At 40.9% G+C, this 27,072-nt stretch overlaps 1 protein-coding gene across 8 annotated transcripts in view; it reads left to right on the forward strand.

Moving 5' to 3' along the window:
- The window catches only part of PTPN13 (protein tyrosine phosphatase non-receptor type 13), a 185,043-nt gene that overhangs the window by 153,714 nt on the left and 4,257 nt on the right, over positions 1-27,072 (forward strand). For 5 of the 8 annotated variants that reach the window (XM_054030081.1, XM_054030084.1, XM_054030088.1 and 2 more), the window contains 18 exons: positions 595-757; positions 2,439-2,653; positions 2,743-2,841; positions 4,125-4,489; positions 4,853-5,039; positions 7,781-7,939; positions 9,006-9,177; positions 9,294-9,504; positions 11,086-11,156; positions 13,183-13,244; positions 14,398-14,488; positions 15,407-15,529; positions 17,006-17,097; positions 18,671-18,726; positions 20,294-20,397; positions 21,739-21,887; positions 22,853-22,943; positions 25,800-26,137. In XM_054030081.1, coding sequence (XP_053886056.1) covers positions 595-757; positions 2,439-2,653; positions 2,743-2,841; positions 4,125-4,489; positions 4,853-5,039; positions 7,781-7,939; positions 9,006-9,177; positions 9,294-9,504; positions 11,086-11,156; positions 13,183-13,244; positions 14,398-14,488; positions 15,407-15,529; positions 17,006-17,097; positions 18,671-18,726; positions 20,294-20,397; positions 21,739-21,887; positions 22,853-22,943; positions 25,800-26,137 — 2,748 coding nt within the window. The remainder of the gene's footprint in view (positions 1-594; positions 758-2,438; positions 2,654-2,742; positions 2,842-4,124; positions 4,490-4,852; positions 5,040-7,780; positions 7,940-9,005; positions 9,178-9,293; positions 9,505-11,085; positions 11,157-13,182; positions 13,245-14,397; positions 14,489-15,406; positions 15,530-17,005; positions 17,098-18,670; positions 18,727-20,293; positions 20,398-21,738; positions 21,888-22,852; positions 22,944-25,799; positions 26,138-27,072) is intronic. The other 3 variants (XM_054030082.1, XM_054030089.1, XM_054030085.1) reach the window with 2 other exon arrangements.

The following is a 27,072-nucleotide window of genomic DNA, read 5'->3' on the forward strand; positions in this document are numbered from 1 at the left end:
AAAGTACAGTAGACAAAACTGACAACAGGAGCTCTCCACTGTGCACTTCCTTGCTTAGGACCACTTTCTGATACACTTAATTATGTTGAGTAGCACCTCACTCCAAAAGTTAATGTCACTATTCATGGCATAAGGCTGCTGCTTCCGATATCAGAATTTGGCCCTTAGCTAATCATGCATGGTGCATGTACAAATATTAGATCTCTGGAATAGTAAAATGCCACCAGTACATACTGTAAACTGTTTATTCATCCAGATTCCCTTGTATGGAGGACCCGTGTATGAAGAATGTTGTCAGTGGCATTTTTTAATTATCCCTCGTGCCTCATAATATTGGGGGGAAATCTTAATTTACTTTAGATGCTGTCTGGTTGATATCTTGTGGCTCTGTTACTCTATTATTGTTGATGTTGTTGCCATTTGCAGTTCTTAACAAACTAATCAGCTTACAGTGTTTTATGGGGGATTTTTTATAAATCCGCATGATTTATGGCTGTGAAATTTAGTTACCCAAAACAGATTAAACTAGACCCTATATGGCAAAATGTGGTATTTTTGTGTGCTAACTAACTTGAATCTGTTGTATTTCTGTAGGTAGTTCATCTGCTGCTGGAGAAGGGGCAGCTTCCAGTGGCCAAAGTTCATGCTCCCATTACACCGCAGTGCACTCCTCCAAATCAGGCAGGACAAAGTGAGCCCCAGAACAAACCAGAGAAAAAAATGACAAATACCAAAGACTACAACTTTGTCACTGAAGGTCAGGTCATGGAGAAAAACTATCTGAGCTTTAGAGCATCCCCAAAACTTTTCATTTTCTCACAGCCAGATGATCCTCCAGTGAAAAGAATCAGGGAAGTTAGGGCCGGCAGTGAACACGTCCAAGCCTTGTGTACAACACAGATTCTCTTTCATGTTGTTAAATGCTGTTTGAATATTTCCTTTAATGGTGTCTCAGTCATTTATTTTAGCAGCTTTTTAAATAGTTTCTTCCCTTACCATTCCTTAACTTATTTATATTGTGTCACCTTTGAAACGAAGGGCATTACTTCCTGTAATAGATCATGGCTAGGGCTCTGTGTTTATCACAGATTCCGTGACTTCCAGCGACCTCCACGACGTATGCAGCAGCCAGTAGGCCCTGACTGAATCTTGCTCAGGTGGCTCTGGGGACAGCCACACTGGCCACTGCTGGAGCGGTTCCACAGCCAGCCACACCAGCGCTGCAGGAGCGGCCCCAGCCCCAAGTCCAGCTGCACCAGCCGCTGCTCTGGCAGTCCCAGGGAGCTGGCCCCGGGGACCGCCCAAGCAGCAGTTGATGCAGCTGGCCCTTGGGACTGCCTGAGCAGCGGTCCCGGGAGCGGCGGGAGCAACCATAGCTTGGCGGCTCCCAGCAGCAGTCTCGTGGCAGCCGGAGCAGCGACTGGACCCGGGGTTCCCTCCCTGTGGCGGCCCGAGCAGCCACTGGCCCCCAGGGTTCCTCCTGCAGCAGCAGCCGGAGCACCTGCTGGTCCCCCAGGGCTCCCCCCCAGCAGCGGGCCCCCTAGGGCTTCCCCCACAGCAACTTTTGCCGTGGGCCCCCCAGAGCTTCCCCCCTTTCCCCTAGCAGCTGGTGCCGTGGGCCCTCCGAGACTCCGCTCCCCCACGCCGCTGATACTGTGCCCCCACCCCAAGATTCAATCAGAGGTATTTATGGTATAAGTCATGGAGAGGTCATGGGGCCATGATTTTTTGTTTCTTGCCTGTGACTTGTCCATGACTTTTACTAAAAATATAGGTCATTAAATCATAGCCTTAATCATGGCCAACTCCAGAATGTTCCTCCTCCTCTATACTTCTCAATTATTTCTACAGCATAATGCCCTTACAGCCTTCCTGCATGTCCTCTGAGCCTCTCCCAGGTACTGCTGTTTTGGGGATAACATACAGCAGTGTGGACATTTCCAAGAGAAGAACAGTAGGGAAAGAAACCATGAATCATTTTGACATGTTTTGTCTAAACCAGTGGTCCCCAACCTTTTTTGTCTGGCAGACACCAGATGACGAGCCACGGAGGACCGTGGTAGCGGACGAGCATCCGCCGACAAGCGGCAATGTCAATAAGCCTTGCCACTGAAATGTTGCCGGTGGCATTTCAGCGGTGACGCCTCTGGATGACACTGCTTCTCGGCGGCATTTCGGTGGATGCTCGTCCGTTGGCCAGTACGTGGGCGCACATAGATGCCTCGGCGGGCGCCATGGCGCCTGCGGGCACCACATTGGGGACCCCTGGTCTAAACTGATCATACACAGGGACTCCTTACAAAACTTTTACACATGGTAACCCCTTTCCCCAAACTATTGGGATGCAGTCTGATTGTTCTTGCTGAATAAGCAGTCTTCATGGAGAGGGTACTGTAGGAAAGGAGAGAAGTAGTCTATTATTTCTATTTATTTTCCAGACAACACATTTGAGGTAAAGTTGCTGAAGAACAGCTCAGGCCTGGGGTTCAGTTTTTGTCGTGAAGACAACCTTACTCCAGAGCAATTGGGCTCAAGCATAGTGAGGGTTAAAAAGCTCTTCCCAGGGCAGCCTGCAGCTGAAAGTGGGCAGATTGAAGTTGGGGATGTCATCCTGAAAGTGAACGGAGCTTCGTTAAAAGGACTATCCCAGCAGGTTAGAGCTCTCTCTATTATCTTACTTGTCAGTAGTAGCTATCTTGCAAGTGGGACCTGTGTCTAATACAAAATTAACTGTACCTGTAGGAGGTCATCTCAGCACTCAGAGGAACATCCCCAGAAGTCTCTCTCCTCCTTTGCAGGCCACCACCTGGTATACTACCAGAAATTGATCCTTCTCTGTTGGTAAGACCTATGGCATATGATGTTTTAGTTTTGTCTTCATTAAGTTTTGCTTGTTCAGAATACATTGGTTGCACATGTAAATGAAAAATAAAGAGAGGTGGCAGGGGACTAGAGTATCATACAAATGTGTTTGCTGTGTTAAGTCACAAGATAGAAACACAGCCTATTTCATAGAAATAAGAAAAAATACAAGGCTCTTGTATATTTACAATAGTACAATTTTAAAAAAAAGACTCCTAAATGGCTTAAAATACTATAACTACACTTTCATTGGTAATGTTGATGGTTAGTTTGAAGTTGGCTTCACCTAGGGTTACATTTTCAGTGAGATGTGTGGTGAATTAGTTATGAAACTGTCATTTAATAACAACAATTATTTATAGTTTAGTTCTGCTGTACATCAAGCTGGAAAAAACTCAGCCCTGTTTTCTGAGTTAAAATACATGATCCCAAAAAGGATTTGTAAGAGTGCTCCATCAAATCAGTCCAAAGAGCACAATGCCATTTCAGAATATTTTAGTGTTGGTGGAAACTGGACTATATATTCTGCAGCAGAAAAAAATTGGAACTCTATGATGGAGAAGTCCACATTAGTAGAGTAGCTTTCAATAATAAAGAACAATTAAAAGGAGTCTTCAAATCGAGTCACTTTATTGTTGTTTACCAGATAAAAACTGTTCTTACATGACAGTAGAAACAGATTTGTATCCTGTGTGTGGACATCTAAACACAAATTTAAACAAAGGGCAAGAGGAACAAAGGAGAAAATTAAAGTAACGAAAAGCGGTTGATGGTGTTCGGGGTGGGTGAGTACCTGAACACAGAGGTTTCCCACGGCATGAATAAATGGAATTGTCAAAGCTTCCATACTCATCATTGATTGGTACATCGTGTTTATGGGAGTGTGATTACACAGTTCTTCGGGAAATGGTACTGGAGCCAAATGTTTAAACTTTTGGGGACAGATCCTCAGCTGGTGTAACTTGTCATAGGCTCATTGACCATTTATACTAGGTGAGGATCTGCCTCTCAGTGCCTACCGGCAGTTTCAGTTTCTTAGAGAGCTGAGCACCCACAACTCCCATTTTTAGCACTTTTGAAATTACACATGTGTTATGTTACAGAAAATAAGTTAAATTCATCCTGAACTCTATGGCGTTATACCAGGGCTGAGTTTGGTCCACTGTGCTGACTTCTGAAGTCTACATTTTCTGCCAAACCTAAAATGAATAAATGACCATTATAGCCAGAGTCTGATTTCTTAAACATCACATTTGTTGCAGACTCCCATACATTCCCCACAACAAATATTTCCAGACATCAGCACAGAAACTTCTGGGGCGTCAAATGGAGATCAAGGTAACAGTTCAGATGAAAATGAAGTGACTGATAAGAGCAAGAAGCGACTAAAATCCCCATCTAGGAGAGACAGCTACAGTGACAGCAGTGGGAGTGGTGAAGAAGAGGTAGTGGTGACCCCAACACAGATAGCAAGCCCTGGCTGGAATTCTGCCCTGTACCAAACTCTAGACAAAATGATGACTCCAGCACACACTCAGTATGAAACTCCTTGTAGCCAGGAAGAAGCAATTCGTACCATCTACTACTCTGCTCATGAGACTCCCAGCAAGCCAGAGTTTGAGGACAGGTATGATTGTAAATATTACTTATTTTGCAAAAATAAATACTCAGGTTTTGCAAGCCTAGAATAGTCAAAAAGGTGGAATTTCTCTGCAAAGATGGATGATAAGGCCTACTAATAAAAATTCAAGACTTTGTCCAGATAAAATCTAGTCATTTTCACACCAAAGACTTGTGTTGATTTGGGAGTGAGGGATAGTACAATTTGACCCCTGTATCAAGTTTGTAAATGTTCGCACAAATATCAGAGTTCACACATGAATACCTGTGAAGTGAAACGTATCTTTGCAGAGCTCTAACCATGTAAGCAACAAAGTCTGGCTCAAATGTTACAAACCATTCAAACTCTTGTTTCCCTGTCTTCTCATAGTAATCCTCCATCTCCTCTACCACTGGACTTGCCACCAATACCAAGCTGTAGAACGGTTACTGAGATTGCTATCCCTGGTTTAATGGATGATGCCTACATCAGTACCACCTCAGAGCTAGTTCCACAAAGAGAGAAGATAACATCACTGCTCAACCAATTTGAGAAACATGCTGATGAATATGAACCAGTAATTACTTTCTCTCTCTGCGCCATAAATGTGTTAAAGATTGTGTCTCTTGGGATTTTATTTAGCCATGGGTTTGGCCGTAACAAAATGCATCCTATTTATATTTACTTAAAATTAGGGTAATTGTTCTAGCTTCAAATTTAAATTTATAGTTAGCTAAGGATGTGTTTTGCAAAAGGCTCTCATACAATCTACTTATAGAAGGAGGCCTGGACATTTGTGACAATAGGACTAGCAGATTGTTACGACAGTGTCCCTAGATGTGTTATAAATGAGGCACTTGAGAGATTCAAATGTCTGACTTACTTTTTGAAATAAAAAACATGTTTTTTTCCCCAAATCAGACTCTAAAGCTATGCAGACTGCATAACTGCCTGTGCATACATACAATTTGGGTAGTTAAATGCTCCATTGCCCTGTGCATATTATGAATGGACACACAGGTGCACACATATTTCTTAGGTACACTCTGAATCCATATTTTGAAGATTTGGCAATGTGTAACTATGTAGGGACAATGTTCAGAGGCTAAGTTTCTTACCTGTCAATATATATTTCCCCATTGTTACCCTCGGACTGGTTGGGGCACTTGTAATCCCATCCATTTCCTCCGTTTTACGTCTGTCTGTCCCCCAGATACTCTTCTTTCGGCCTCAGAAGCAATGCATCAAACCCTCCTGAGAACCTTCTGACATCGCTGCTTCATATCCCAGAGGACGATGTTGTGAAGCACAAAGCACCTCCGTCTCTCTCACTCCCTGTCAATTCACAGAATAAAAAACAGTGCTGAAAATAGAGACCAGGCCTTTCTCTCTGCAACCCAGAGCACTGTACATTACAAAGGGCAAGCCTACACAAGCATGTTACAGGGGATGGAAGGGGGGTGATTTCTAAAGCGTACTGGGACTCCGCTAGCACACATCAGAAGTTCCCTAATGCATATTCACATAAACAATACTATGTTAAAGCACAGTAGGGAACTTTTACTGTGTGCTAGCAGGATCTACGTGGGCCAGTTGGTGCACAAAACATTGATGCACCTTAGAAATCACACTCCTCTCACGCGCATAGCTGCACCATTTAGACAAGCCTATCAGTGCAATTCTCTAGAGTTTAAAAGTCAACTCTAAATTCACCATTCACAAATGCATCATCACACTATTAATCTCTTCTTTTGATCTTTTCTTCCTCTTCTGTTAATTTCTGTGCAAGTAAAGCACAATCATAAACATAGAACATAAAATGCATGTAAATTACAAATGTATAATATAAAAGGCATGCATGTGTGTAATACCAAGATATACAATACAGTACTCCAGCTTAGTAACGGAAACCTGAAGTTTTATCCTTTTGTAGGAGAGCACCTTCACCTCTCGTGCCCAGTTTTATTCTAGTTGCTATACTCCAGGGGTGGGCAAAATACAGCCCACAGACTGGATCCAGCCCATCTAACATTTTTGTCTGGCCCGCCGGGCTCTTTGGCTGCCCCCTCGCGATCTCCGGGCTGCTAAAAGTCCCATGGCGCAGTGGGGTGCCCAGGCAGTTGCCTGCCTGCCATGGTCCCACGCCGCTCCAGGAAATGGCCGGCTGCTGCTGGCATGTCTCTGCGCACTCCCGGAAACCAGTCAATGGGAGCGTCGGGGGCATTGGTTGCAGGTGTGGGCAGCGCATGGAGACCCGCTGCCCCCTCCCCCCAAGGGGCGCACAGAGATGTGCCAGCCGCAGCCGCTTCTGGGAGTGGCGTGGGGCCACGGCATGCAGGCAGCCTGCCTGAGCCCTGCTGCGCCGTCGGCCAGGAGTCACCTGTGGTAAGCACCTCCCCGCCAGAGCCTGCACCTCGCACCCCCTCCTGCACCACAATACCCTGCCCCAGGTCAGAATCCCCTCCTGCACCCAAACTCCTTCCCAACTCCCACACCTCCTCCTGCACCCTTATCCCCTGCCCCAGGTCAGAACCCCCTCCTGCACCCAAACTCCCTCCCAATTCCCGCACCTCCTCCTTCACCCCAATCCCCTGCCCCAGGTCAGAATCCCCTCCTGCACCCAAACTCCCTCCCAATTCCCGCACCTCCTCCTTCACCCCAATCCCCTGCCCCACGTCAGAATCCCCTCCTGCACCCAAACTCCCTCCCAATTCCCGCACCTCCTCCTTCACCCCAATCCCCTGCCCCACGTCAGAATCCCCTCCTGCACCCAAAATCCCTCCCAGACCCTGCACCCTCTTCTACACCCCAAACCCCTGCCCCAGCCTGGAGCCCCCTCCTGCACCCAAACTCCCTCCCAGCTTCCACACCTCCTCCTGCACCCCAATCCCCTGCCCCAGGTCAGAACCCCCTCCTGTACCAAACTCCCTCCCAGACACTACACCCCCCTCCCCCATTAATATAGTAGAAATGTGCTGCCCGTGACAACTTACCAAAATTTGTGGAGTGGCCCCCATGCAAAAATTATTGCCCACCCCTGATGTACTCAATATGGCCCTGATCTTGCAAGGATGTTATGCCCCTGCTTAACTTTGTGCGCAGGAGTAGTCTCATGCATTTCAATACGTAAACCTCATTACAGATGTGTTTGCAGAATTAGAACCTATACTCAATTGAAGTAAATTGGTTAATAACATGTGTTTTCTTAAACCATCTTAATCAAAGCAGCTCATTCGGGTGACCATAGGTTTCATACAGTATACACTATTTATCAACCTTCCAGACCATTGTTTATTTAAAACACTGTTTTTCCCGTAGGAGGTGGAACTCCATGTTACCATGACTAAATCAGAAAAAGGTAGCCTGGGCTTTACAGTGACCAAAGGCAATGATAACATTGGTTGTTACATTCATGATGTTATTCAGGATCCTGCCAAAAGTGATGGGAGGCTCCGACCAGGAGACCGGCTTATCAAGGTGAGATGAGTAAAATTTCAGAGTGAAACCCAGCTCAAGATTAAGGGATTTGTGTGATAATTGAGAGGAAACAAACTAATCTTGGACCAGAAAAATAGGAATTCTGGATCCTGTGGTGTGCTGAGTCAAAGGTGTAGATGAGAAGCAGACAACTAAGTATTGGAATATGACAGTTGTTGAACCAACTTAAATATTAGTTTAAAATAAAACACATGGAAGATGACTGACGCATGATCGCTAAACCTTTTGCTGTTAACATCTGTGTAATCCTTCCAGACAGCAAAATAGGATATAGGGTTGGGCTCAGTATATATGATCTTTTAGGTTACAGTTAGGGGTTCCTTTCAAAATACTCATAGACTTTAAGGTCAGAAGGGACCATCATGATCATCTGGTGTCAGAGAGGAACTGTTCAGGTAAGCTTGGATAAATTTTCCTGTCACACTCCTTCCAGTAAATAGACCATAAAAAGTCTATTAATACAGCTACACTGAAGCAAAAGCTAACATTGTAAAGTGTTGTGGAACAAGAATGTGCTTAATTACGTTCTTAGGCCCCCATCCTGCAAAGATTTACACATGCACTTAGTAATTCCACTGAAGTCAATGGGACCACTCATAGTACATAGAGTTTAGCATACATGCCAGTCTTTGCTAGATTGGGGCATTAAATCCTGTGGAATAACCTTTAACCTTAGGTGAGGAATAAATTCATAAACCAGTGTGGATTAGGGACTGAGTCTGGCTTTCAGGCCATGGCTTGCTAAAAGCTTATTCTTCCATTTTATAGAAACTGGTATATATTAAATCTTTTTTGTAATATATTTACTATTTTAACATTGGTAGTTCAGGATTTGTTTCTTTACTACTACCATTTCCATTAAATGTGTTTGTTCGTGGAAATGGATAACCTCATAGATTGCAGTTGCTGTCATTTACAACCATTTATATTTTGTCATTTAATATGAAATACAAATAACAGGGACTTCAGCTGAATTTTCTTGGTATCATTGGCTGTCTTAATTGCAACCATAATGAGGATTTTTCTGTTGCTGTTCTCTTCATAGGTTAATGACATGGATGTCACTAACATGAGTCACACAGAAGCAGTCAGTTTTCTCCGAGCTGCACCAAAGACTGTCAGATTAGTGGTTGGACGGGTTCTGGAGTTACCAAAGATTCCAGTGTTGCCCCATTTGCTGCCTGATATTACATTAACGTGCCATAAAGAAGAGCTGGGTAATATAAAATTGTATGGCTGTTTGCCCTTGTGTGAAATGCCTTTCTTGGTCCCGTTGTAAAAATCACACTTAACTACTAAAAGAAAAAATTGAGGATTTTTTTCTTCTGCACAGGCCTGTCTATATCAGGAGGTCATGACAGCCTTTACCAGGTGGTATACATTAGTGATATAAAGCCAAGGTCAATTGCTGCCAACGAGGAAAGTCTCCGTACATTGGATATCATCCATTATATTAATGGAGTCAGCACACAGGGAATGACTCTGAAAGAAGCCAAAAGAGCCCTGGAAATGTCACTTCCTAAAGTGGTGCTGAAAGCTACAAGGTATCCTCTGGAAGCTAATTCCTGCATGTGATTTTTAACTGACATAGTTGTAGCTGTGTCCACTTAAATGCATTTTCCTGGCACAATAGCTAACCAATTGGAGTGATAATGGCGGCTATTTTTAAAAGGCCTGATCCTTCAGGGTGCTCTGTCCTCTCAATTCCATTGGCTTAATGGAGTTGAGCATGCTCAGTATCTGATCAGATTGGGCTCATAGTGAGGATAAAACTGTCCAACTGCAGACTGCACTGTAAGAGGCATTCTCAGACTAAATCTGATATATGCCCAGCTTGTGCGTGGGCATTATGTAATAAGCAGGGTAGGACATGTATGTAATAAGTAAGGCTACAATTATGTCACGGAGGTCATGGAAGTCACGGAATCCACTGTGATCCCCCACTCCCCATTTTGTCACAATTATTTTTAGCAAAAGTCACAGACAGGTCACAGGCTTTCGTGAATTTTTGTTTATGACCCATGACCTGTCTGTGACTTACTAAAAATAACCATGACAAAATCTTGGCCTTAGTAATAAGTTACGTGGATCAAAGTGCCCTTTAAAAAAAAAAACCTAATTGTTTTGGGAAAAGTTGTCAACTTTGTCAACCTTTTTCCAAAAGTTGTACCAACTGGAGTGAACCTCCCAGCCCAGATAGAGAGACTTGCACTAGCACGGCTCAAGCTAGCATGCTATAAATAGCTGCATCTTGGGCTGGATCTCGGATTCTCAAGCCTAGGGGGTCTGGTGGGCTTGAAACCCTGAGCCACCACATCCACACTGCTATTTTTAATGCACTAATTCAAGCCCTGCTAGCACAAGTCGGTGTACCTGGGTTGTTAGGCTCACTCCCAGCTGCAGTGTAGAGTTACCCACAGAGTACTGAAATTGCAGATGAAGTTTGACCTAGTTCAGGGGTGCTCCAGCTACACCTTTCCCCTACTACATCAGCAGCCGGGTGGGGGAGTGGTTTAAGAGATCACACATTGGCCCTATGTCTCCCTAGGTTCATGTGTGTGCTGGAGCAGTCCTCCCTGGCACAGCAAACCTGGCTGTAGGCTCAGATTATGCTACCAGGGTGGCACAGAGCAGCTGCATCCTTGATCCTTTAATTTCAGAACTCTTTACTAGCAATAATTTAATCCTTGGAATAATCCTGTAAAGAGGTGGCTATATAGGTATTTTATAGATGGGGCAACGGAGGCAGAGAAATTACCAAGTTTCCACTACTTTTGTGTGCCTAACTTTCAGGCACCTAAAGCTTAATTTTCTGAAGTGCTGAGGAGCTGCAGGAACTGAGGAGTTCTAAGGTTTAAGCCCTCGGCTGAGGCCACTAGATCGCACCTGTCTACTCTAAATCGCACCTCTTCTGAAAGTAGATATGAACCAGGATATTATCTGGTGAATACCTTTCTATTATTGGGATATTGAATATTCTTGGTACCTTATTCCAAATCTCTCCAAGGAAAATGTGATTGACATAGTTAAGGCCTAATAGTCAATAAGAGATTGCCCTCATATAGATACTTATGTATGGTTCCTTTTCACAAATCAAAAATATAGTGTGTTTCTTCTTATCGCAGAGATGGTCACCCATTGATTCCAAAGTCCAGGGGCTCTGTTAGCTCAAGTCCAAAGTTAATGAAAGCTAATGGTAAGGATCTCTTAGTTACCTACTGCAAATGAGTTTCTTTCTATCAATGACAACCAAAGTGTGATATCTTGCTTTTGCCTACAAAAGCCTGTCATAAACAGGATAAATGATATTCTTTTAAATAAGATTTGCCAAAGTTCTGCAACAAATTTAAGAAGCCACTTTGCATAAGGACATGGATAAGAGACAGTACAGAATGTCACAGATTCTGAGAAATAGAATAAAACCATTTAAATATTATGCAGTGTTCTGTACTCAGCTTTAGAAAATTCTTGGCTTTTGTGATATATTGGCATTGTTACATACAACACAAACAATTTGGTGCTTCCTGTGGTATTGTTTACATATCACTTTGCCTAAGGAGGAAAGTTTGAATCAGTTTCTGCTTTCCATTATTCCTTTGTTAGTCTTGTGTCTTTAATTTCATATCCTTGATACGTTTTTATAGTCTTCTAGGCTACCAAAGCCTAATAATAATACCTGAACACACTTCGTTTACTAAAAGAATTATACTCAAAATCTTCTTACTATGTTTCACACAATACAAGATAAGTATTTCTGTTATTCACAAATCAGCTCAGAGTGCACACACAATTGGATGCAGATCTTTCTAATCAGGAAGTGAATAAGAACACAGCTCTTCTACCCACTGAAAAATGTATAGTGTGATATTAAGTTTTGTAATGGTCAAATAACACTTTCCACGGTATTATCATTTATTCGTTAATTGCCAAAGTGTGTTTGGAGCTGTTCTAGCTGCAAAGTGTTACTCTAGTGTGTCATAAGAATTGTTAGACTGGGTCAGACCAATGGTCCATTGAGCCTTGTATCCAGTCTCCAACATTGTCCCATACCAGAGCTTCAGGGGGAATCTATAGAATAGGGCAGTTGGAGTGATCCTAGCTTCTGGCTGTCAGAGGTTTAGAGTCGCCCTGAACATGAGGTTACATTCCTGTTAATGAATGCCCATTTAAAGAGAAAAGAGAAGTTAATATCTTGCACTAGATTTTTGTTTCAGAGTAGCAGCTGTGTTAGTCTGTATCCGCAAAAAGAACAGGAGTACTTGTGGCACCTTAGAGACTAACAAATTTATTAGCGCATAAGCTTTCGTGGACTACAGCCCACTTCTTATGTTATGCATCCGAAGAAGTGGGCTGTAGTCCATGAAAGCTTATGCTCTAATAAATGTGTTAGTCTCTAAGGTGCCACAAGTACTCCTGTTCTTTTTGTAGATTTTTGTTGTTTCATATCCCCCATCTCTGGTTTAGACATTGTTTCTTTAGAAGTTGGTCCTGAAAACACTACTACAAGCAGTCTCATTGACTTGGGTGTACGCTACGTCCAGAGATATGTGTTTGCAGGGATGTGCCGTTAGATTTTAAACTTTTGGGGGTGGGAGCTTTACAGTATTTCTCTAAAGTGACTCGCGTGCATCTGGTGCCATATCATTCATATTGTATTGATATTACTATTTATCAACAATGGTCATTTTGGAGACTTGGTTATTTATTATACCATTATCTTCTCTTATTTTTCCTATCTCTGAAAACATAATGTTATTTTAAAATACTGTCATTAAGATATGAGTGTGGTTAAGTACCCCACTATTCTACCATTCAGTTAGGTTCAGTTATTCTTTTTAATAACTGTCAGCAGAAGGAAGTATATAACATTTCATAACAAATGATAAATATTTTTCTTTACTGGCAAACAACTGTTTTTCATAATAACAACGAGGAGTCTGATGGCACCTTCAAGACTAACAGATTTATTTGGGCATAAGCTTTTGTGAGTAAAAACCTCACTTCTTCAGATGCATGGAGTCTCCATTCATCTGAAGAGGTGGGTTTTTTATCCATGAAAGCTTATGCTCAAATAAATCTGTTAGTCTTGAAGGTGCCACCAGACTTCTCATTGTTTTTGTGGATACAGACTAACACGGCTATCCCTTTGATACTTTTTTTCATGTGATCACTACAAACATTTTGTTATTTAAAAGGTTATCGATTTGTTCTTTTTTGTTTAGGCCATCCCCATGGAGATCACTATGGCAAAACAGAAACAGCACCTGATATTTATGTCCCCAAGGTAAATAAAATGAAGCAACCATATTTAGCACAGCTGCTTTATTTTCCTTTATTCAGTTTTGATAAAATAGGTGCGTGTAATTCTATTGGTAGGAATTGTCATTAACTAGAGAAAAATATATAATCAATACCCAACCCCAGCTAGGGCAAAATTTCTGTATCTGAAACTGTGCAGTTACAGCACTGTCCGTTGATCTGAATCAATAAGTGCAAAAGTTTTTGGAATTATTTTTCCAATGCCCAGAACTTCATTTAAGGAAAGAAGACTGGTCTTGTGGCTAAGGCACAGACAGGGCTGTAACTCAGAAATCTGGATTCTGTTCCTAGTGCCTCACAGTGCTTGTATGTTATATTGGCCAAGTAATTTAATCTCTCTCTGCTTCCATTTTCTCTTCTAAGAAATGAAGGTAATGCTCACCTCCCTCACAGAGGTACAAGTGATATGAAGCTAAGATCATTAATGTTTGAGAGTGTTGGATGGAGGACGCAATATAAATGCAAAATATTCTATCCCTCACAGTTATTTCTTAGGCTCTGTCTACACTACACAGCTTTTAGCAACATGGCTGTGTTGCCACAGCCATGCCGCTAAAAGTTGTGCAGTGTAGCCACTGTTTGTCAGCTCTCCTGCCGACAAAAAAACTTTCACCCCAGTGAGTGAGGTTAGCTTTGTCGCGCCGTTCACACTAGCACTTGTCGCAGCAAAACTTCTGTCTTTCGAGGGGGGGGGGGTTAATACATCTGAGAGACAAATGTTTGGTCGTTCAATTGCCAGTGTAATATAGCCTCAGTCTGAGGGACAAGAAGAGGAAAGTAATTGCAGCAACACTGCTCTCTTGGTAGATTGTTTCACCATCTAATAGATCTCTGTCAGGAAGTTTCCCCCTTACATTCTGGCTTAATTTTTGTTTTTCTTAGTTTTGTTTGTAAGTTACAGTACAATTACATTGCCAATTTAAAAAAATGTCAAGCATAAGTTACCACTAAAATTAAATCGTGTTTTCTTAATTGAGTAGGAGGCATGAAAAGGCTGCATATCTGTTTCTGCCTCCTGAGTAGTACCCTGTGCTTTGTTAGAATGGGCTGCTGTTAGCGGAACAAACAACATGTCCTTAAAAAAGCAAACTAACTCATGCTACCTTTTGTTTTGTTAGGTTAATGGGGAAAGCATGATAGGAGTTTCTCATGCAAATGCAGTAAGCAGCATTCATCAGGCAGATTTCTCCAAGAACAGTGATCACTCAGGTAAGGAGGAGAGATGTGAACATCTGTGTACTCCTCAGTTCAAGAGTAAGAGAGAGAATAGGCAATAGATTTCAAAATAAAAGACCATTTTAACTTCTTGAATATCTTAAACTTGACATTCATTTCTATAATGTGTTTTTCTGGTTCTGTATTCTCTCCTAAACGAGTTATTTGCCAAGAAAAGGAGAAGTGGAGTATGGGATCAGAGTTTGAATTCTGTAGCATAGTCAAGGAAGGAGAGTGATACAAGAGCGCCAGGGAGCACTGGAAGAGTGGTAGAGGCAAAATATATAAGCCCTAGGCTAATTAAGGCGTGGTTCCCTGTAGACCAGGGAGGGTGGCTACAGGTTAATTGGAGCACCTGCAGTCAATTAAGGCCCTGTCAGGAACCTAATAAAACCCACTGCTTCAGGCAGTTAGGGGGAAGGAGAGAGGACTGGAGTTTGGAGGTGTGTTGTGAGAGCTGAAAGACCAGAGAACTGAAGTAAAGGAGACCCTGCCCCAGCAGGGGAGGAAGACTCCCTCCCCCAGCGTCTAAGGACTGAAGGTATCCCACCAAGGGGGAAGAGGGTAAGACCCCGGAGGGGTAGAGAGGAGCTGGGGCTCAGAGTGAGGAGCAAACCCAGATCCCTCCCACGCTTCCCTCCTCGACCACCTTCCTAGGCCACTAGCGGGGCCCTCGACACCCCAAGAGCAGGGGCAAGGGGTGGTGTCCTAGTCCCCCACCAAGAAAAGTGCAGGACCCACCATACTAACATCAGCCATCTTGTCACAAAAGTCACAATAATTATTCGTATTAGTATTTTAAAGAATATATAGAATATCTGCTTGAGGGAATGCCCCATTTTTGTCATTCACTTCCTTTATGAGAATTAATCTTTTTATATTCCTTTCCCCCATGTTGTTTTATTGTTCTAGAAACTGAGATACTGGAGGATGACTATTATGATGAGGATGACCACAATGACGTTGTTCAGTATCTGCTGAATGTTGTAGACGAGGAAGCCCAGAACCTCTTAAATCGCAATAATGCAACCACAGGTGACCATCTGCCAGCCATCAAAAAGCTAAACACAGGAAATGAACACTGAATGGGCTTTTGGTTAGCTAACAGAAAGTGGTGGAATGGAAGTAGCTTGCAAACTGAATTTTTCCAAGAGATGTGGTTACGGGACGGTGCATCTAATAAGGGGATCTTTTTGTGAAGTCCAGATTTAGTAAAGCTGGTCTTTTATTTTAAATAATTTTTGGGTATGCACTAGTACCTGCAATTGTTTGTGGGTAGAACTGATGATGTTTAGATGTCTTGATTTGCAGGTGCAGTCAGGCACCCAAATTACATCCCTGATGATTACAAAATTGTAACTGCAATTTTTGAAAAATATTAAAAAAAAAAATTCTTTTCAAATCTGCTCCTTTAATTTTCAGCCAATTTTGTAGTTTCCTTTCTTCCTAGTGCTGCACAAGTCAGTGCTCCCTTTTTGTTACTTCTCCGTCTTTGCAACAGAATACTCAACTGAAATGAGCATAATTGTGGAATAGTGGTTGCTAATTGCTCGTGTGAGGTATCACTGGGGGCTTGCACATAATTCAGGGAATTAAACCAAACTGGTGTCTGCTACTCCAGTCACCAGATTTGAGACACCACTCACCAGTTTATAACTATTTTAATCCTTGTCCTCGGCTCCTTCCTGAACTTGCTGGCCTATTTTCATCTATTAGCATTCTGTTAAAACTACAGACTCAGAGCCTCCGCTGGTGTAAATCTGAGTGGTTCCATTACTGCCAAAGTTACACCCGCTGGGATCTGGCCCGTTGTATACAGCAGCACGGCTGGTGTGTTGAACCTGGGAGATGTAGCAGCAGTGACCTAGCTAAAGTAGGTCAGATTTTATCCTGTACAATTTTATGATGGCTCATTAATATAGGGAGTAACTAGAATCCGGGTTTAGACCTAGTCCTACTGTGAGTTAGATTCATACTGCTGGGTTAAGAACTTGTCATTCTTTTGTAGTCGGTACATCAGCTCAATACTGATGCAAATAACCACGTAGTGAAACTACATTTAAACAACTGTGCTAAAATTTTGATTGTGTGCTAAAAATGATGAAGTACATTGGCCTGATTAATATTTATGTTACGGCCCCTTTACACCACTCTGGCAGTGTAACGGGAACTGTGTAAACTGGGTGCCAGTGTGGTTTATGCCCACTTTAAGGCCTCTTTACGCTGCCAAAGTGGGATAAAGGACCTTAGTGTAAATGAGAATCAGGCCCATAATCTCCCGTTAGTCCTCTGCTCCGCATTGACAGTAAAGAGTTGTTAAGACTGAATGTATGGCCAAGGACTCGTACCCTTAGAACCCTTTTTTTTTCCTGTGGTTTGTTTGTTTGTTTGTTTGTTTTTTTAGCAGCAGGCACTCCTTTTCTTACATTTGAATGAAAATATGAGTATTTTCACTTAATCTACTCATAACATCACTTCTGTATAGCTCTGTCTTCCAATGTATTTCTCCAGCAGGTTCTTTAGAGACCACTGGGAAGCTGGCAGAAGAAAAAGCTGAAGACACGGACTGTGATGGGTCATCTTTGCCTGAAGACTTTCCAGAGGTAAAATGAAAAGATGTTGGCAGTGTCTTTATTTGCCGATTTCCTAGACTATTTACATTAACTTCTTGTTCCCTCGATCAGACTGAATTTGTGGAAATAATTTCATCAACATTTTAAATGTAACTGTCACTGCCGTTTGATTGGCCTCCAGAAAACAGTATTTATAAACCAAGAGTATGGAAATAGTTTTTGAAATACTGTATAATAATTAATCTGTGATAAATTAACCACACAAGAGAACAAACCAGAAAATTAACATTTGCTGTTCCTGGTTGGAAGCAAAGAAAGCCAACAGTTTTAAAAAGTGTAATGATAATAAATGCCGATAAATACTATTTCATACATGCTAGCTAGAAAGCTCCCTCAATTCATAGAAGGTTAGGAAAAATCAGAGCATTTCAAATATTTTGCAGAGTATCTGTAAAGAGTCCAAACCTGAGGCTCCCTTTCCTTCACCTTTCTGCTCAGATAAACAAATGTTCACAAACAAATTCTATACCACCTTCACTCTACACTTCCCCATGTTGTCCTATGTTGCATCAGTCAATAGACATCCAGACACCCATAGCAAATGTATCCAGTTAATAGAATCCCCCTATCCAGTGTATACTCACGGTTTGTACTTCCTGCCCAGTTACAACTGTGACTCAACACCAGGACCCTTGATCTAGAACATCTCTCTAGGGGATCTAAAAGGGAGACTCCTCTTGGCTAAGGCACCACCAGCTGGGCCAAGCTGGTCTCAGTTGTGAGTCACTCTTGACATTTTTTACACTGACATTGCCTGAGCTCTCTTAATCAAAAATAAAATAAAAAAGCTCCTTACCCCCTCTTGAATATTCTAGTTCTGTTCATGCATCTGAGACATATTTCATTTGGGGGCAAAACTCACAGGTGCACTGTCCTTTTGTTTTCCGTTTGGGTACGGGTATAGGCTGACTTGCCAGGGGATTGTCACTTGAGTTATGTGTTGAGCAGAGCGACAAGCAGATTTTCTGCCTGATTGAATTTCAACTGTGCATTGTTTCAGAAGTGAGCATGCTGAACATTTGCCTATGTGTAGAACTAGAGCCAGACCATCTCTCCTTCCTAGTCCTAGTCTTCACTATAGTTATACTGGCGAGCCCTCCTAGTGTAGATGCAGCTTATATCACCAAAAGTGTTTTCCCCCAGTATAGCGTATACCAGTTCTTTGGACAAAATAAGATGTACACACACTAGGGTTTTTGGCAAAACAAAAAACAAAACAAAAAAAACCCTAACTGACATTACTAGCACAGAGAGACTGAAGCTGGAAGAAGAGCCAGGGGTGGGCTCTAGGCTGGGTTATGATTTTACCTCTCCAACTGCTCCACATTCCGCAGTGCAGAGGCTGAATGTTTGGGGGTTTTGTGGTTGGGTGGATTTCCTGGAAGAATAGAGATTGTCAGTGCATAATGCTTTCAGTGTGGTACCCTGCACAACTATTGAATTTACTTGTTAACATTGTTTTAGTTTATAAGATAAAAGTATGCTTGTTGTACAGTCCCCTTCCAACATAACTCACTATACTTTGAAATGCTTCCTTCACTAGCCGACACAAATAAATGGCTGTGAAGAACATTGTGAAGACAAAGTAATGCCTGAAAGGTGAGATTTTTAAGTGGAATTTAAGAGTAACATGATTTTTACAGCTCGGTGAAGTGAGGGGAAGATAAAGCACGAACAAACCACAAACCCTATAACCCTCTGTTGACATGTTGATATAGGATGGCTTTGTGTCTGTTCATGTTATCTGAGAGGTCATGATATTATTTAGTGCTATAGAACTTGATGTCAAGTGGGGGGTGTTCAAAAACATCTGTCGTGAATTATGAACAGTACAAATCTGCTGTAGGACTCTATTTTGCTACTCAACTACTGGAAAATAATTAGGATGAAAAAGTATTCAGATCTGGACTTGCATAGTCCCCCAGTTGCCTCCACTCCTTCCTCTTTTCCCAAAACTTACTGATACCAAAGGACAACTTTTCATCTGTAGATCACTGGTTTGAATCCAGCCCAGGACAGTAGTGTTTGAAAGTTGCTTCTTTCTGACAGTGATTTAACTGACTGAATGAACAGACATTTCCATGTGGGAATGTGTCCCCATTAATATCACCATCAAAACTGGCAGTAGCTGCCACCTTCTTTAGTCCAAAGTCCAGACAGGCTTATGGTGGTCCCTGCAAAACTGGATTGAGGTGTCCTGCTCTGAGAATGTGAGGAATCTGCACTGCGGATATTTTGTGGGGAAATGTTTTAGCTACTTAGGTTCTTATACCACAAACATCACCATGGTATCTGAGTTCCTTGCAGACATGCATACAATAACCTAACAGCAAAGGTTCCTCCTCTGTTCTTCTCCTGCTAGTCTTAAATGAGAGAATCTTCAGTCATGACACAAGTATAATAAAGTAAAATATAAAAAGGCAGCTACACTGTGTTGCTCTGAAGAAAACTTCAGAAAACTTAACTACTTAATGGCTGTTTTTTCTCAAATAAATTCAGAATTTAGTTTATTTTTGTATTGTCATTTTGTCCTGCAAAGATACAGATCACACTAGAAAGTCATTGGTGTGTGTGAATGGGTGTATAACACATAATTATATCATACATACAGACATGTAACATACGTACGTATATACATATATAGTTGCATGGGCAAACTTAATTCTGGCATTTCTCAATATTTGGGTGCTTGATGTTGCAACTTTTGTGTTCTTTAATGTAGCTTTTTGTAGGCAATACATATGTTATAAATAATATGTTATTTAAATTTAGTTCAGTAAGGCTAAAAAATAATTAGAAGCTAAGGCTTTTGTCTTCAAGGAACAACAATAAAAATTGATCCAGAAAATATCCTTTTTGAGTTTCTCTCTTTTTAAGAGCATTCCCTATATTTGTATTTTATGTAATATGATTCATAATCTCTATGTATTACATTAATAGCTATCATCATGGAATTAAACCTCTTATTTTGGTTGAATCTATTAAATACATGAAATATTTATTTTCTTCTAATTGTGGTTTATAAAGTTGATCTAAATTTAAGAATTCTGTACTTTTCTAAAGTATGTTGTAGGGTCTTTTGTTTACAGAAAATGGTCATATTTAAAATTGAAATGTATTGTTCTAATAGGAAATGAGAAACCTTTAACATTCTTTGCTTTTCTAGGTCACCTCAACAACCTCTTTCGGGACAAGCGGATGAAGATGAAATTACATGGGGAAGTGATGAACTCCCTATTGAATCAATAAATCAGGAACACCTGTCTAAAGGCAAGGACTTGAACAAATAAACTATCAATGGGAAATGAGGATTACAATAATGTAATCATGTCAGAAATGTATTTGAACATGTTCTGGATATTGTGAAGGGCCCAGTCCTGAGAAGAGCAGTCAATGGGAGATCAGGGTGCTCAAGAGCTCATAGAAGTGGATCATCATAATTCAAGCTTGCAAACCCTTTTTCACACAAGGGAGTAATCCCACTCATTCACTGAATGCTCGTCTGAGCAAGGGATTGCAGAATTGGGCCATAGTCAAAACTGCAGCCAATTCCCTTCCATCATTTCTATTTTATGAAAGCTGCAATGGCATATGGTGAAATGTGCAATTGGACAGAGATCCTATAGGCATCTATTGAGTGCTGACTCCACACCCTAAATACACGGCATTTTCCTCATTACTTCGGGCCTGATTTTGCCATCTTTACTGAAGTCAATGGACCTACTCCCAGAATAAGATACTGCGCAACATGAGTAAGGGTGTCAGAATTGGGTGTCTATCTTTAGCATCTTGAATAGGTTCAGGAATATGTTCTGTTACCTGAATTCATATTCACAAGTCCTATTCAGACTTGTGTCTATAGCATCTGTGCTTCAAAGTGCTTTTTAACTTAGAAAAAATAAACGTGAACATAAACTATTCTAGTAAATTTTTTGTATGATTCAGTAGTCACAAGCTATTTTTAACTCTCATGTCAAGGAAACTTGGATTATTATGAGTTGTGTGGTGTTTGAAAGAATAATGCAGGACACCTGCCTTTCTAAACCAAGATTTTTTTTAAACTTTAATACAGCTAACACATCTTACGCTTTTACCATTACAATGCATTTTAAGGTGAAGTTTTAAAGAAAAAACTGTAAGGTGTGAGCTTCACTTTTAAATATAAAGTCTCTGGCTCAAGTGCAGAGTCATCGATCTTGCAAATTGTGTTTCAAGAATCCATGCTAAAAATGCATTTGTTGATTATTTCAGTGTATTGACTGCAAGGAAATTAAAGATGAAAATGACTCATTCATTGTTTCTCAAATGTTGACATTTTTAATCATGAATTGAGCTGTATATAGTTCTGGGGAAAATAGTGATAAAAGGTAGCAAGCATTACCAGGGAAGGGATAATGCTGGAAGGATTGTTTGTCATGGATCTCTTATGGGCGAGCTTTTCTATAAAATATACAAAATATGTATATGAATCAGCAATTGACAACCTGAAAACTGGATGTGGAGGTACCTGGGAAATCTCTCATTTCATAGCACTCTACTATAGCATGCTATAGGCTGTCCTTTCTGTTAGCTGTTTATATGTGCACATAAATCAATCTTCCTCTGCTCTAGATTGCCCTTTAGTGACAAATGAAGAGCTCTCTGCACTCCCAATTGTCAGAGTGCTTCCTTCAGGCAAATATACTGGAGCCAAATTGAAGTCAGTCATCCGAATGTTACGTGGACTACTGGAACAAGGAGTACCTTCTAAAGAGATTGAGGTAAACAAACACAGGCTATTTTCAGTCCTTTGTAAAACTCTTTTAAATATGAATCCATGCAATGAAAATACTCTTCACTGGGGCAGTGTGAAGCAGGTAGAAACATAGGGCTTGATTCCGCATGGCTAAAGCAAAAGGGAGGAAAGAATACTTTTCCTCCCCTCTGTTTCAGTTTAACTACATTAACTAGACTGAGCTATATTGGCTTTCGATCTAGAAATGTGATTGAGACTTGCCTGTTTCTTCAAATCCGTTAATAATAATACTAATTAATAATAAATAATATTTTTTTAAACCAGCAGTTAAGCTGAAAGGACATGGAAAATGTAATGATCTCTGCAAAATCCAGCTCTCACAATGAAAACATGAATCTCTACTCTTGTTAAAGTTGTTAATATGTTACCAACTATGTTAAAACTTCCAGGACAAGATTACAAAGTAATTACAAGAAGATAGTTTTGTTTTGTTTTTTGCAAGGCTGCATATCTTACTCCCATGTGATGTGACTGTGAATTGTAACTACATGGGGAACTAATACTTGATAATGGGCTCTTCAGTTTAGCAGAGAAAGGTATAACAAGATCCAATGGCAAGAAGTTGAAGCTAAACACTTTCATACTAGAAATGAGATGTACATTTTTAATAGTGTGGTTAATTAACCATTAGAACAATTTACAAAGGGTCAAGGTGGATTCTCCATCATTGGCAATTTTAAAGTCAAGATTGGATGTTTTAAAAAAAAAAAGAGATTCTCTAGTTCAAAAGGAATTATTTGGGGGAAAATCTATGGCCTGTTTTATACAGAGGTCAGACTAGATGATTCCTTTGGCCTTGGAATCTATGAATCTATAGTGCATCATTTCTGTATGTTTCTAATAGATACTGTTAGTCACTTAACAGTTAAAAATTGATGGCATTTTGTTTATCCCGGCAGTTATTAATATGAGCTGACTATCTGTTTATAGAACCTGCAAGACTTAAAGCCTTTGGATCAGTGTTTGGTTGGACAAACTAAAGAGAACAGGAGGAAGAACAGATATAAAAATATACTTCCCTGTAAGTCCCTAAGTAATCTGATAATAAACTTTTATGTTGATCTAACCAGAAAGGCAGTGTGGTCTGGTGGATTTGACATCAGACTGGTAAGTCCTGACTCCTATTCCCAGTTCTTCTGTTGAGTTACTATGTGACTGGGCAAACCATTAAACCTCTTTGCACCTATTGTCCCGATCTGTAACAGAGAGAGAATGCTGCTTGCCCACCCTTTTAAAGCATTTTGAGATCTGTGGATGAAAATCATTATATGAGTGGACCTGCTTGTTATTTTATGCCTCCCATCCTTTCCCTCCACCCTCACGTAAAACATTAATTCTATTAATGCAGCAGATCCTGTCACATACGATAGACATAAATCTAGGAGGACAGATCGTGCTCTTAGTTATACCATTGTAAATCTGGAGTGACAAAAGTCTAATAATTAATATTAATATACTGTATCAATCTCACTATAAAGGAATTCCGTTAGTTACATATGCATGAGACGTGAAGTCTGAGTCTAGAACTGGGAGCCAGAAAGTCTTGAGTTCTAATTTCTGCTCCGACAAAATCTCTGAAGCCGTGGGTAAGACACTATGGGTACGTCTACACTTTGTGATTCCCAGCTCGAGGAGATATATCTGTGAGAGCTCCTAGCTGTGCCAGCGAGAGGGGCAAGCTGCCCAGAGTGTGTATCTAAGGTCTCTGATGGGCATGCACTTGGGGCAGCTAGCCCATCTCGCTGCTTGCCCTGCTGTGGCTACAGTCTCATTTTAGTGCTCTAGCTCAATAAGTGCTAGTGTGAGTGTGTTTCCTGGAGCTGGGAATCACACCCCCAGCTCAGAGTGTAAACATACCCCTAGAGCTTGATTTCTAGGAGTGCTGACAGCCCAAAACTCCAGTCCTTGTCCGTGGGAACTGCGAGGGCTCTGCACCTCTGATCATCAGATTTGTAACCTCGCTGTCTCTTTTTCCTTATGTGATGTGGGGTTAATACTTTTTTCAAATAGGATATTGTGAGGATTCATTAATATTTGTGAGATGAAAAGTACTCCATGATAGCTTATGCTCCAATACATCTGTTAGTCTTAAAGGTGCCACAGGACTCTCTGTTACTTTTTACTCCATAAGTGTTTACAGGACCTAGGTTTAATTATGGGTGTATGGACTAGGGCTGTCAATTAATTGCAGTTAACTCATGTGATGAACTCAGAAAAAATGAACTGTGATTAAAAAAATTAATCATGATTAATCGCATTTATAACAATAGAATACCAATTTACATTTATTAAATATTTTGGATGTTTTTCTACATTTTCAAATATATTGATTTCTATTACAACACAGAATACAAAGTGTACAGTGCTCACTTTATATTATTTTTATTATAAATATTTGCACTGTAAAAATGACAAAAGAAATAGTATTTTTCAATTCACTTCATACAAGTATAGTAGTGCAATCTCTTTATCGTGAAAGTGTAACTTACAAATGTAGCTTTATTTTTTTTACATAACTGCACTCAAAACTAAAACAATGTAAAACTTTAGAGCCTACAAGTCCACTCAGTCCTACTCAGTCAATTGCTAAGACAAACAAGTTTACATTTATGGGAGATAATGCTGCCTGCTTCTTATTTACGTCACCTGAAAGTGAGAATAGGCGTTCGCATGGCACTTTTGTAGCCAGGGTTGCAAGGTATTTACGTGCCAGATATGCTAACCATTCGTATGCCCCTTCATGCTATGGCAACCATTCCAGAGGACATGCTTCCATGCTGATGACGCTCATTAAAATATGTGTTAATTAAATGTGTGACAGAACTCCTTGGGGGAGAATTTTATGTCCCCTGCTCTGTTTTACCTGCATTCTACCATATATTTCATGTTATAGTAGTCTCGGATGATGACCCAGCACTTTCATAGAACACTTTCATAGCAGATTTTTCAAAACGCAAAGAAGGTATCAATGTGAGATTTCTAAGGATAGATACAGCACTTGACCCAAGGTTTAAAAATCTGAAGTGCCTTCCAAAAATCTGAGAGGGACAAGGGGTGGAGCATGCTTTCATATGTCTTAAAAGAGCAGCACTCCAATGCAGAAAACTACAGAACCCGAACCACCAAAAAAGAAAATCAACCTTCTGCTGGGGGCATCTGACTCAGATGATGAAAATGAACATGCATTGGTCTGCTCTGCTTTGTATCGTTATCGAGCAAAACCCATCATCAGCATGCACGTATCTATTCTGGAATGGTGGTTGAAGCATAAAGGGACATATGAATCTACAGCGCATCTGGCACGTAAATATCTTGCGATGCCGGCTACAACAGTGTCATGCAACTCCTATTCTCACTTTCAGGTGACATTGTAAACAAGAAGTGAGCAGCATTATCTCCTGCAAATTGTAACCAAACTTATTTGTGTGAGCGATTGGCTAAAATAGGACTGAGTGGACTTGTAGGTTCTAAAGTTTTACACTATTTTATTTTTGAATGCAGTTATTTTTTCTACATTTATATGTTCAACTTTCATGATAAAGAGATTGCACTACAGTACTTCTATTAGGTGAATTGAAAAATACTATTTTTTGTTTTTTACAGTGCAAATATTTGTAATCAAAAATAAATATAGAGTGAGCACTGTACACTTTGTATTCTGTGTTGTAATTGAAATCAATATATTTGAAAATGTAGAAGAACATCCAAAAATATTTAAATAAATGGTATTCTATTGTTTAACAATGCGATTATTTATGCGATTAATCACAATTAATTTTTTTAACCACACGATTAATCGCAATTAAATTTTTTTAATCACTTGACAGTCCTAGTATGGATATATAATTAAAATATGTTTTCTATTTTGGGATTGCAGATGATACCACTAGAGTCCCCCTAGGAACTGAAGCTGGATACATCAATGCCAGTTTCATAAGAATGCCGGTGGGGAATGAAGAATTTGTCTACATTGCATGTCAAGGACCGCTCCCTACTACAGTAGCAGACTTCTGGCAAATGACTTGGGAACAAAAGTGTACTGTAATAGCCATGATGACCCAGGAAGTAGAAGGAGAAAAGATAAAATGCCAGCGTTATTGGCCTGATGTGCTTGGCAAAACTATCATGGTCAATGACAGACTCCGGCTGGCCCTTGTGAGACTGCAACAACTGAAAGGCTTTGTCATTAGAGTGCTGGAGCTAGAAGATATTCAAGTAAGGGAAACAAGTCATTCTACACACTCTGTGGGTTTGGGGGGGGATTGGGCAGGTTCCTTTTTCATTTGTTTGGCATGGATCTCTTCAGTCCAGCCAGAGCTCATCTAAACTTCCGCATCCTGGAAAAACCATATACTCGTTCATAAGCCGAATATTTTTGGTAAAAAAGTGATGCATCAAAGAGCAGGGGTCGGCTTATAAACGGGTCTACACCAAAATTTGATTATTTTAAACTCTATGGAATCACTGAATTGAATATCTAATACATCGTCATTTTGTTTATCTGGAGCGTCTGCAGGCATGGAGCCCCTCAGCTCCCTGTGGCCACGGTTCGCCGTTCCCAGACAATGGGAGCTGCGGGAAGTGGCGCGCTGAGGGGCTCCATGCCTGTGAACGCTTCAGATAAACAAAACGTCCAGGCCCACTAGCAGCTTACCCAAACGGGCCAGGAGTTTGCCAACCCCTGAAATGTAGGGTTGGCTTATGAAAGGGTCATGCAGTTTTTGCTATTTTTACCTAATCATCTTGGGCGGTAGGCTTATAAACGAACAGGCTAATGAACGAGTATATATGGCACTTTAATCTTTTTTGTCCTTATTTCTTTTGACTGTTATGATTGGGCCACTCTTCCTCCATGTAGGAATTTGAGTGAGCAGCTTCTTTCACCACTGGAATAAAATTCTGTATAAGCTAGCTTGAAACCTTTTCAGCAGGTAGCATTTATGCACTGCTCAAGCACATCACCTCACAGTGCTAATGTGCCCTTGTAACAGAAGGTCAGGAGATGGCCCCATATATGCATTACTGATAATGCCTTAGATTTAGAAACAGAAAGATTTATTACAATTAAATTCATTTGCAGGTCAATTTACTCGATGACTGACTTTGTCCTAGTAGTGCAGCTAGGACAATGAAACTAAACTGATCACTTT

This window comes from Malaclemys terrapin, chromosome 5 (genome assembly GCF_027887155.1).
Source record: "Malaclemys terrapin pileata isolate rMalTer1 chromosome 5, rMalTer1.hap1, whole genome shotgun sequence".
In the NCBI taxonomy this organism is placed as follows: Eukaryota; Metazoa; Chordata; order Testudines; family Emydidae; genus Malaclemys; species Malaclemys terrapin.